At 46.1% G+C, this 11,830-nt stretch overlaps 1 protein-coding gene across 1 annotated transcript; it reads right to left on the bottom strand.

Moving 5' to 3' along the window:
• Positions 1-924: 924 nt before the first annotated feature.
• Positions 925-11,069, bottom strand: LOC102011688. The gene is given in 3 exon segments (XM_013515350.1): positions 925-1,590; positions 3,683-3,785; positions 10,309-11,069. Coding segments are annotated over 3 exon segments (1,530 nt in total).
• Positions 11,070-11,830: the final 761 nt, after the last annotated feature.

The following is an 11,830-nucleotide window of genomic DNA, read 5'->3' as shown; positions in this document are numbered from 1 at the left end:
TGAGTCGGCCTTTTTTTTTTTTTTAATTTAATGGGCGAATACCTGTTTAAGTTTTTAAAGCACATAGAAATCGCCCGCGAGCGACCATATAATTTGATTTGCCAGGCAATCTGCAGAGCGATCGCACATCATTTATAATGTTCATTGAGCATTTTGCCTAATTGTGTCTGTCTCTGAAAGGGCAGCGCACCCCCTCCCGACCACGAGCGGCACAAGTGGCGACATTCCCATGGAGCGGCCGCCGCAGCTTGCCACATTCAGCGCGGGCGGGCGGGCGGGCGCGCGCTTCCCCCCGGCGGCGGGCGCGCCGGACACGAATGGCTCGCGGCTCAGGTACGCGCGGGCGCCGCGCATGACTCCATTCAACTCCAACCGGCAGCGCCTGCAGGTGTCGCCTTTTGAATCCGCCTTTCAGCCTGCCGCTGTTCACTTCTCGCTGCGCCGCGGGTTTTGTAGCAGCGCAAGAATGGGGCTGATTATTCCCGTGCCCACATGCCGCCCCCACACGCCCCCACCCCGTGCAACTCGAAGCGTCCTGCGCCAAAAGGGCCGTTTAATTAGTTCTGGGGCCGCCCAGAGCCAGCGCAGCCGACAAAGCCCCGCTCCCCAGGTAACCCCGGTTCCCCGTGGGCCGGGAGGGGGCGCGCGGCGCTGAAGCGCAGGCCTCGGGCAGAGCAGCGCGCGGTCTCCTGCGCCTACGCCCGGGCCGGCTCTCCTTGGGGCCCTTGGCCCTCCGGCCGGGCTTGGCGGTCCTGCCGCGCCCGCCGAGTCGGCTGCTGCGCCCTCTTCCTAGTGCCACGCCAGCCCGGGAGACAGAAACTTGGCATGCTCGGACACTCCGCATCCACTCTGCCCCGTTTCTGGGAGACACTGGGACTTTTCCCTGGACCCACTTCTGCGTCTAGCGCCTCGCGAGCTAGGGCTCTAGCACACTGCCGGGCCGGGAGGTGGCAGTGGCCGCGGGCCACGCAGCCTGCGCTTCAGCGCTCCGGCGCCAGCGCCTGCCCCGAGCGCGCGCGTCCGTTGTTGGCCGGGCTGCGATGGGAGACACCCTGACACCTGCGCCTCGAGTGCGCGGCACGCGAGCCCGCCAGGTGCTCCGACGGCTCTGCGCCCCGCTCGAGGCCGCCCTGCAGCCTGGATCGCGCCCCGGGAACTCGGACCTTTGGTGACGCTGAGGCTCAGCAACCCGGCCGGGGACAGAGGACGCGGGCGCGGCGCTGCGGGGTCAGAAGCCCGCGTGGTACCTTTGGGACGGAGCGGGCGTTGCCCGCGGGCCCGGGAGGGAGCGGGAGTCGCGTCCTGCCTCACATTTGGCTTCCGCACCGTCTGAGGAGCGCGGCACCCCATTCGTTCCACTCGCTGCGCTCTGTGAACGCGCGGCGCGGCGGGCAGGAGGCGCGGCTGGGAGGGCCGGGTGGTCCCGCTCCCCCGCCCGCCCCGCCGGCCTGGCCAGAGCACAAGTGTTGGGATTCCCACGGGCAGGCGCGCTCTGCGGCTGGAGGCCCGGGCGCCCGGGGCCCCGGAGTCGAGGCGGACACAGAGGGGTTTGTAGGCACCGTGACCCCCGCGCTCCGGCTGTGAAAGGGGCTGAAAGGAGCCGTTTATGGTGCATTACCAGTCAAGGGCTCAGGTACCAGCGCCTTGTGTCGGGAGCCCCGGCGGCCGCCCGTGCTGCAGGTGCCTGCTTTACAAACGCCCCGGGAGGGGAAGGAGGGGAGGAAGGGGCCTCCCGCCTCGGCTGCCACTCGCGGAGCGGCTCTTGCTCATCTGTGGCCTAGCAGCCAGCCAGGGCTGCAGGTGGAGGTCCAGGGGCTGGTAGAGAAAGCCGCTTGGAGAGGGGGCCCCCGGGATGTTATTTATGGGCGCCACTTGATGGAGAAGGCAATGCGGAGAGGCTTTGGGCTTCTGCCCAGCCCTGACCCATTTCCAAGGCAAAGAGCAGAAGGAGAGCGCAGGCCGGCTCTCGGGGAATAGGGACGTTCCCCCGGGCCTGGGGAAGGGGCGGTTGGGCCCTTGGAACCCCAGTTCTGCCAAGACCTGAATTTCCCACAAGGCCCACACTCTTCTTGTCCATAGGCCCAGCTCCCTCGCATTTAACAGCAGTTCTCCCTTCCTTGGTGACTCTCTCCCCAGCTCTGCCCAGAAGAAAACCAAGGAAGGTGCCTGAGTTGCTATGCCCTCCGTGGGTCACTCTTGTGCCTCCGTGCTCCCCAAGGCCGGGGAAGCCAGGAACTCACCTTCAAGCTGGGTTCTGAAAAAAAAACTTCCAAAATGCACCCCTCTTGTGAGTGGGGTTTACTTCCTTCCTAGATTGGGCCCCAAAAAGATTTCATGTGGCTCAAAAACTGAAAAACAAAACAAAACAAACAGCACATAACAAGACACTGCTATGATCTTTAAGACAGCTAAAAAACAATCTGAGGTGTTCTGTGGCTTTTAGGGTGTGTCTGCAGGGAACGTAGGAAGGTTCCAGAGCCTGCCCGGGTTCTTCCGTTATTTGTCTGTTTAGCTGGCAGCTTCATTTTCCTTGTTGCAAGTGACGGCCACTACTACGGTGTTGTAAGTGTCACTTATGGTTAGGGTTGGCTTCTGACAGAGCAGAATTGAGCGACGTTCTCACAGTAGCAGGGAAGTTGCACCAGGAATGGTGAAAAGAGTAAAGACAGTTGTGTGTCTGAAAAGAATGGAGAAGAGAATAAAGGCGAGAGACTGGGTTCTTTACAAGATGAGAGTCTTTCCCATCTTAAACACAACCACCCCTGTTGTCTCTTATCACACGCACAACTCCGCGTCTCACATACGTCCCCCCACGTACGGATTTCTATTTCACCTTGATTCAGTCCTCAACACTGCACACTGACCTACTCGCACACCAAAACTCTTCGGATCATTTTCACCAGTGACTTCTATGCCCTCAAATTTAAGGACAATTTACAGACTTTATCTAGCCTGAAGCTGCAGTAACAGGCTCACCATTCATCTCCATGCCCCAAACAGAATCTTCCATATCATCTTTTCACTTTTCTCTTTTCCAAGCCGCACACTGAGTAAGTCACAAATCCTAGAATCTCTCAGCTCTTCATCTACTGCAGTTCACCTCCTGAATGGTCTCTCTAACTGCAGTCTTCTCCACGCTGCAGCCCAGGTTTCCTTCCCAAATGGAAAAACTGACCCTGCTAAAAATTCTTTGATGGCTGTTTCCTGATTATCCTACCTCCATGTTGGGGCAGAACCCAGGGCCTCCTTGTACATGCGAGGCAAACACTCTATTTCTGAGCCTCATTCCCTGATTATTTACACATTGTAAATGTGCTACAGTAGCAATCAATTACATACATTATAAAGAATGTAAAGGCATGCACACTGGAAAAGCATGAGATAAAAATACAGAGGATAATTCTAATAGCTTCTTCCCATGCCCCAGTGGAGTTAATCCACTCTGGAATGACTGGTCTCTATGATGTCAAACTCCTTCACACAACACACAGGGTGTTCCCTGCTCTAGATGGAAGGCGTTCATCTGCATCCTCATCTTCCCTTTACTTCATTCGTAATAAAGTCCTTTTGCTTCTTCATATGTCATGATCATCATGTCCCACCTCTGATTCATATCGATCTCTACCTTTGCTCTCATTCCCACTGGCTGTAAGCTCCATGATAAAGGATCTGCTTTATTTACTGTCCTGTCACTAATGCCCATTGCAGTTTCCAGCACAGAACAGGTATTCAGTGAATGTGCGTGGTATAAATGAACGTAGTCCATCTCTAAGGCAGCCATGTTTCTGTAAGAGAAAACAAAGAAAGCTGGTCCACAGAAAATCGAAAGAATGAAGATGTAAAGGGCAACAGCAGAATGAAGGGACTATCTAGGCACCCTTCCAGTTCATGGGGCGTTAACTGGGATTCAAGTTTGGCTGCTCTATAGAAGAGTTGTTAATGTATGTATATACAGGATAGATAACATGGTTGTTCTTCTGTCTTCTATTTCTATGCTGAAAGAAACTGTCAATGAGTCTTTGGTTGACCAGTATTGCATGTCTATATCTGTTTTCATGAGAAGCCGCTTTGAAGATATCAATATGTAATACAACCACCATTGTTAATTCCCTACCACTTTGTTTGTAACTCTGTATTGTCTGTATTGTGCTTGTGATATGTTGTAAAATGTTGTATGTCTGTTAATGTTTCCCTCCTTTTATCCTTAAAATAAAAAAAAAAAATACAAGATGGAAGTCTATCTCTCACAAAGGCAAACCTGGATAGCTATCTGAGGCTTGGTGGTGTAGGATACTCAAGTTCCTCCCATGGCATTATTTATCTATCCTCAGTACATAACTCTGAACTCACGGTTCAGAAGTGGCCACTCCACTTTCTCCCATTGACTTTGCCTTCCATGCAGTGGAAAGAGATAAAGCGACAACATAGACTTCGTCACTCCCCTTCAGAGACTGAGTCCCAAAGGTAAGCTTCACTTCTGTCCACAACTCATTAGTTAGAAGTTCGTTTCACAGCCACACTGAGCTGCAAGGGACAGTTAACTAATGTAGTTTTTATTCTGACTGGACACTTGCCCAGTTAAAATTCTGGGCTTCTTTTCCTAAAGGAAGGAAAAGATAGATAATGGATGATCTCCAGTTTCTATGACAATAGGTAATACTGGTCTCCCGAGGCCTCCACACATTTCTGTTCTTGGATTCTAGAAGATCTGTGGGTCCCGTGTCCTCAGTCCTTTTTAATATTTAAATTAGTGCAAACTGGTGATAATTACTTAAAATGAAAAGATTTTGAACTCATGCACAAATGTACTGTGTCACTATACAATGACACAAGGAGCATAGTGTGATATGCCTCATCCCAGGTGTCTCCGGCCAGGGGAAGATGCAGAAGCAACCCCTACATCTCAGTGGCTTCACACAACCACAATCTATTTCTAGCCCATGGTCGTCTGAGATCCCCAGTTCACAGGTTCTACCTCCAGCTGGGTTCCCACCACCATTACAGGAGAGGCAAGAAAGAGAGAGAAACTGAGGACTGGCTCCTAGGACTTCCTCAGATGTGACATCTCATTTTCCTTAGCTCTAGCTCACCCCACAGAGGCCAGGGAAGGCAAATCATTTCTATCTGGAAGAAGAAAAGAGACCTATGCCCTGCTGGCTCCCTCAGTCTATTAATGACAGAAACTTTTCAGGTTAATGTCACTGCTACTTTGTGACTGTGAGTGCGTTTGCTTGTATGTGTGTGTGTGTGTGTGTGTGTGTGTGTGTGTGTTGCTGGGGAAGAAACCCAGGGTCTCATGCATATCAGGCAAGTGCTTTACCACTGAGTGACATCCTCACCCTACATCCAGAAAGTACATCACGGTCCTTCTGCACCTCCCTTTCCTCCCTGCTCAAACCTGTCCGACTGAAGAAGGAAAGTGCTGCCTATATTTTGGGGCCCTCTAAAGCCAGTGACAACAGAAACCTCATTTAAAATCAGGGCAGGAAAATAATGAAATAGATGGTGCATGTGTAGCTCCACGTCTCTGGCAGAAGCCTGTATCACTTCCAAGCGTCTCTGCACCTTCCCAGCTCCCTTCTGGGTTAGTGTTCAGGTGTGGCAGGTGTTAAACTTCTGAAAAAAGACACAGAGGATCGGGAGCAGGGGAGGACAGAGAAGTCTTTTGCCCTGAGATGAACACAGGACCAGGTTTCCCAGGCTGGCAAAGGTTCACTACACTGAGATGCAAGGGACACGAGAAAACCCCTGGCTACCCCCCAGAATGCTTTCAAGCAAACACAAGAAGGCCACAAACGCCACACTTAAAAAACGCATTCCTTGATTTACGGCATTACCTCTCCAGGGCACTAACAAAGTGCAGGGAGATAGAGACGTGGTTGCCATGTGCTGCTCATACCTTAGTGCAGCAGATGTTTTCCTTTATGGCCTCTAGCTGAGATCAATGGCCCTGAAGTAATCGGCTTTTAGACAGGGCCAAAAGGATAATTTGGAGCACTGGACATTGTTGAGGACACGGGTTTTGGTGGGGAATCCGTGTGGTCATCATGAGGCCACTCACTCCATGCCTGGCCTGGTATGGGCTGAGGTGCACGGAAGCACCCAGAAAGGCAATGAGCCTGGGCTTTGCTTGAAACTGAGACTTCACTGGCAGTCGTTCCCCTAATCCAGGGAAATCCATGGGCTACTACACACCCTGGGTTTTGATAAATATGTTCAGCTTTCCTGGAATACATTCCTGCCCCTCTCCTGTGGTCACATTCCTGCATGACTCAGTTCAATATTATCGCCGTTCCCTCCCTATCTTCCTCCTTTCCTTCATTTCCTAGAGATTTTACCAAGGGCCTTGCACGTGCTAAGCATGTGGTCCACCATGGAACTATACCCCCAGACAACACTCCCTTTGTGAAGACTTCCCTGTCCCTTGTTATCCCTTTCTGTACTGGGTGATAATTATCTGCTCCTGCCTCTTAGTACCCCCAAAATGTGTTGACACAGAAACTGCATCTTAATCATCCAAGCGCCCCTCACACTTAATACAGTTGCTTGTAAAGAGCTGGTGACAAATCAATGAAGGCTTAAAACAGGATGCTTTTTGCATGTTCTCGGTATTCCTAGATTTCCTCTCACTTCATATCTAATGATTTAAAGGATGACACTCAGCTCAAGTGATTGTTTGGCATTCTGTGGCACTAGTAGGCTCCACAGCAAACAAGGTAGCCTTCTTGGGCTTGGGAAAAAATGTTAGAACTTTTATTATATTTTTCTCATCTTAAATTTTCTTTTGTGAATGTTTTAAAGTGTCCCCCCAAGACGAAACAAAAAAGAAGTAAAATGTACCCAATGTTTAGTGTAGTCAAATTTGTAGTAATTTAAATATATAAATATATACTTATGGATGTGTACTCAAAATGGTAATGATAAGGTGTGAAAGAGACAAGTAATTCTATCTGATCCCCATAACATACAACATTTTTCTTCCCCTTTTTTTTGTGTGTGTGTTTTTTTTTTTTTTTTTTTTTTTTTTGGTTTTTCTCCGGTACCAGGAACCGAACTCACGACCTTGCGCTTGCCAGGCAGGCGCTTTGCCGCTGAGCTAAATCCCCAGCCCTCTTCCCTTTTTTTGGATAACACTGCAAGTTTAACTAGAAATATGGCAACCCAGCTCAAGACTAGGTCTGTTAGCTTCCCTTGCAGCTAAATGTGGCCATGTGATCTCTCAGACCAACTGAATGTGACCAATGTGGTCATTCATAATATGTACAACCATTTGGTACGGTGTGGTTTTTTTTTTCAGACAGTGTCTCACTATATAGCTGAGGCTGGCCTTGACTCACTATGTAGCCCAGGATGGTCTGGAACTCATGGTGATCTTCCTGCCTCAGGCTCTTGAGTGCTGGGATAACAGGCATGCACCACCAGGTCCAGCTAGGTATGGTTGTTAAAAGGAAAACAATGTGTTTTATCTTCTTGATGTCTGACATACAGGTACAGGAAGTGGGAACAGCCATATTGAATTTGGGGTAGGGGAAGCCATGTTTCAAGAAGACAGAGAAAGAAATTGCAAGGAAGTTGGGCCACTAACCCATTAAGCCACCATAGAAACTTTAGATTTGCTGTGCTCAGACTACTACATAAGTGAGACATAAATGTTATAGATGATCATCTTACAATGGGATTAAATCTTGATGAACATCATAAATTGAGATTTGTCATTTAGTTGAAGATACATTTAATACACCTAAGCTATGAACATTATAGATTAGCCTAGCCTGCCTTAAATGTGTTCAGAATACTTTCAATAGTCTACAGTTGGACAGAATCATTGAATACAAATTTTACTTTATAATAAACCATTGAATATCTCATGTGCACACACAAATGGGCATTTTACATATATGATGGGATACAAAAACACAAAACACAATCTCCAAAAATCTGACAAACCAGTACCGCAGAGAGTATCCATTATTTACTCTCATGATACTTGGCTGACTGGGATGTATGGACCAGCACCGAAAGAATGTATCATACCATATACTATACCACTATTTCGGGAAAAAAATTGCAATTTAGCATGTAGTTTCTACTGAATGCTAATTGCTTTCATACCATCCTAAAGTTAGAAAATCTTAAGCAGAACTCTTCTAAGTCAAAGACCATTGAATTTTATTACCCTTATCTTTAAATCTTATAGAAGCCAAAACCTTTATCCAAAATTACAGAAGATGTGCAGTCAAAAGCTTGGGGAGGGCTAACGTTTTAAAGATGGTTCCTTTACTCACGCAATTAGACATTGAAGTGAAAAATACTAATGGGAACCCTCCATTTCCTTGAATACTTGTGCTATCATTTCTCATTCATCTCTTTTTACTCTCTTTTTTTTGTTTTATATTCTGGACTTTATAGGTAGTTTTAAGTATGTACTAATTAACTACTGAGTGTAGAGGGAACAGGAGAGGATCTGACATTCATTAAGCACTTATTATGTGTCAGCTAATTAATTTACATTTATAACTTCATTTACTTTTAACAGTCCTTAAGGTGGATATTATTATTTCTTTCCATGGCTATAGACAGTGAACTTCAGCTCAGCAAAATGAAATCACTTACCCAGGAACGAACACCCATTAGGGGTGGAGCAGGTACCAACCATGAGTTCAGATCTGTGTGAGTCAAACGTCTGAATTCCCCAGCTTCCTCTCTGTCTATGCTCTTCTTACCTTCCAAACTCTTCCTCTTATCTCTTCTTTCTTCTTTTACTTTACTTCATGTTTATTTTCATGTCTTCTTTTTGCTTTCAAACTCATAAAGCCAAACTTGTGTAATGAATAATCATCTGGAGTGGTATTTCTTAAACTACATGTGTAATATGTGTGTATAGTTATCTACATATATATTACTATTTACACATATATGTACATACATACAGTATATGTGCTTATTTATAAAATGCCTACCTTTTCATAAAAAAAGTTACCAATAAAATCACTCATGGGCCTTCATGCCACAGTAATTATTAATATAAAATTACTTAAATAATTGTAAAGTTAGAATAAGCTCTTTATACATGTTGCTCTTGTGTAACTGTAAAACTAAGAAATTCAATAAAAAGTTTACAAATCAATAAAATTTGAATTAACATATGTAATGTGACAGATGACACCTTTCATAATGACATATGCCACTTAGAAATGACATGGGTGGGTCCCAGTCTTCAAGTTTACTATGAGCCATGTGACCATTCACTTTTTCCCAGCCCTTGTTTCATTACTATGTCTGGCTTTTTGTGTGGTTATTTGGCATTTTCTTGGCCCAAGCACAGTATCACTGTGTTTTCTGTAGCCTAGTTTAGTCGCCTGATTGGCATCACCACAATCTTAAACACAAATGTATGATGTGTGCTCAAAAACGACAATAACTGTGTCAATTAAAAAAATTATTACAATAAAAGACACATTGCCATTAAAACCCCTTAAAATACAACTCTCCTTCAGTTCAAACACACTTATCGCATCAATCTTTTTTTTATAGTGATGATGTCCACTTTATTCTTGCCTATAATCTGGGCTTCTAGTTCTCTTAAAACTTAATTTTACTGTGCTAAGAGGCTAGAGTCCAGGTTTAATTTTCTATTTATGTATCTCAGTACTGTAATACTGTATGTGAAAGACAGTATTTGGAATCCAAAAGTAGTCATCATCGCCAGGATAGAATTTACAAGTTACACCGATTCCTTCCGCATAAGCACCGTTATGTCCATGGCAGCAGTCCACCTTCAAGTCTTGGTGCTATAGGTAGGCTCTCTCTCCAACATTAAATAATGCTAAATATGTTATTTTTGTTCTCCAGTAAGAGGAAGTGCACATTTTATATGTGAAGTGTTATGGTCAGTTTATTAAGTTCAATGATGAAAGTTATTAGAATATTCTCCTGCAAATTATTTTGTTTTAGAAAAACAAGAAAGGAAAGTTAAATACAGGCCAGAGATATAGCTCAGTGGCAAAGTGCCTGCCTGGCAAGTGCAAGGTCCTGAGTTTGATTCCTGGTTAAAAAAAAAAAAAACAGTCAAAATAAACTAAAAAGCTGGGGGCTACAGTTCAGTGGTAGATAGTTTGTCTTTCCGGGTGTGGTGGTGCACGCCTGTAATCCCAGCACTTGGGAGGCTGAAGCAGGAGGATCATTGTGAGTTCAAGACCAGCCTGGGCTACAAAGTGAGCTCAAGCCCGCCTGAGCTGCATAGCGAGACCCTGTCTCAAAACGACAAAAAAAAGAAAGTTAAACCCTCTCAGCATAGCCACAACACACTGTGGCTGTCGAGCCTCTCTGGAGATGGAGACAGTTTGTCCCTCTGTGGAGCCACTTCCTGCGTCCGCAGGATTGTGGTCTGGTTCGTCTTCAACGTCCTCCAGCTCCACGTCACCCATTTCCTGGAACAGAGACTCATCTACTTCCACACTGTTTCCAGCATCCTCCAAGAGCTGGAGATCAGATGTGTCAAGGTTATGATCTGTTTCAGACAGCTGTTTGCTACTCAGTTTATTTTTTCCTGCTTGTTCTTCTTCTTTCATCCGTTTCTTTTTAATTTCCAAGAGGTCTGCATCAAACTGGGCTTCCCAACATAAGAAATCCTCAATCGTAACAAGGGTGCCATGGAATAATTGCTTCTCTGCTTCTTTTTCCTTTAGTTTCTTTTCTTCCTCTCTCCTCTTTTTTATCTGTTCTACCATTTCACTTAATTTTTCTTGCACTGCTGTCACTACAGTAAAGATCATGACCACACTAAGATTTTCCTCAGCCTGCAATGTGGATAATTTTAAAATGTCTGTAACACCATCATCTTCTAGATTTTCCTGGGAGAATATATCATGAAGAGGAGCTTCATCTGGGTATTTTTCACTGTATGTACATTTGAGGGTAGTCTGGACAATTTCATCATTTTCTCCAGCCTCAGTTGTCACAGGAATGGTGAAGCTGCGTGGATTTTCTGATAATACTGTGAAGGAGTCAAGGTAGATGGACTCCAGAGCCTATAGCTCTTTCCTCTGCTCCTCACTGTAGTCGGTCATCGGCCCCTGTGTGCTGCTCTTGGGTCACTCTGACACTCGAGTTTCACTACAACCGAGTCCTGAGGCCTCTGGCCAGGCCCAGCCTGCTGAGCTACAGCCCCGTGCCACCCTCGGCCTATCCCATCATTCTTACTGCTTTCTGCAGCAGTTCTGGAAGTCCTCTCTCATGAGTATCATTAGTTATACTGTCGTGGCTGCCTCAGTGTCCAGCATCCATTCAAATAGTTCACCTTTCATGGTCACTTTGACATTGGGTAAGAGCCAAGAGTCACACAGTATAACAAAAGTGAATAAGGTGGGCAAGGACACACCACAGTGTTTTTATTTGACAGAAATTGCTGTAAATATTTTCAGTCAATTCAAGGCATTGAGGCAACCACAAAAGATGACTTCCAGAATTGCTATAAGAAGTGGCAGGAATGGTGGGATAAGTATATTTGAAGCAAGAGGCAGTACTTTAAGGGAGATTGGTGGCAATGTGTCTTTCACTGTAATAATTTGTTTTCATTTTTAATGTGAATATTCACCATAGTTTTTGGTCACATTGCATACAGTGAGGTTCTGGTTCCAAGTCCAATGGTGGGGCGAGCTTTTAAGGTGTCATCTAGATGATCCAGAACATGCAGATATTTTTTTGTCAATGTTTTTAAAGATGATCATCTAAATCATGTCACAAAATGGAAACACTGTTGTCATGAAGTTGAGAGCCTTAACTGAAGAAATGTGGCTCCAGAAAGTTTGAGGCCCATGGGAATGCCAGG

The sequence above is a fragment of the Chinchilla lanigera genome, unplaced genomic scaffold (assembly GCF_000276665.1).
Source record: "Chinchilla lanigera isolate Chin_1 unplaced genomic scaffold, ChiLan1.0 scaffold00028, whole genome shotgun sequence".
In the NCBI taxonomy this organism is placed as follows: domain Eukaryota; kingdom Metazoa; phylum Chordata; class Mammalia; order Rodentia; family Chinchillidae; genus Chinchilla; species Chinchilla lanigera.
Note: the sequence above shows the minus strand (reverse complement) of the source record. Positions and strands in the feature narration are given on the sequence as shown.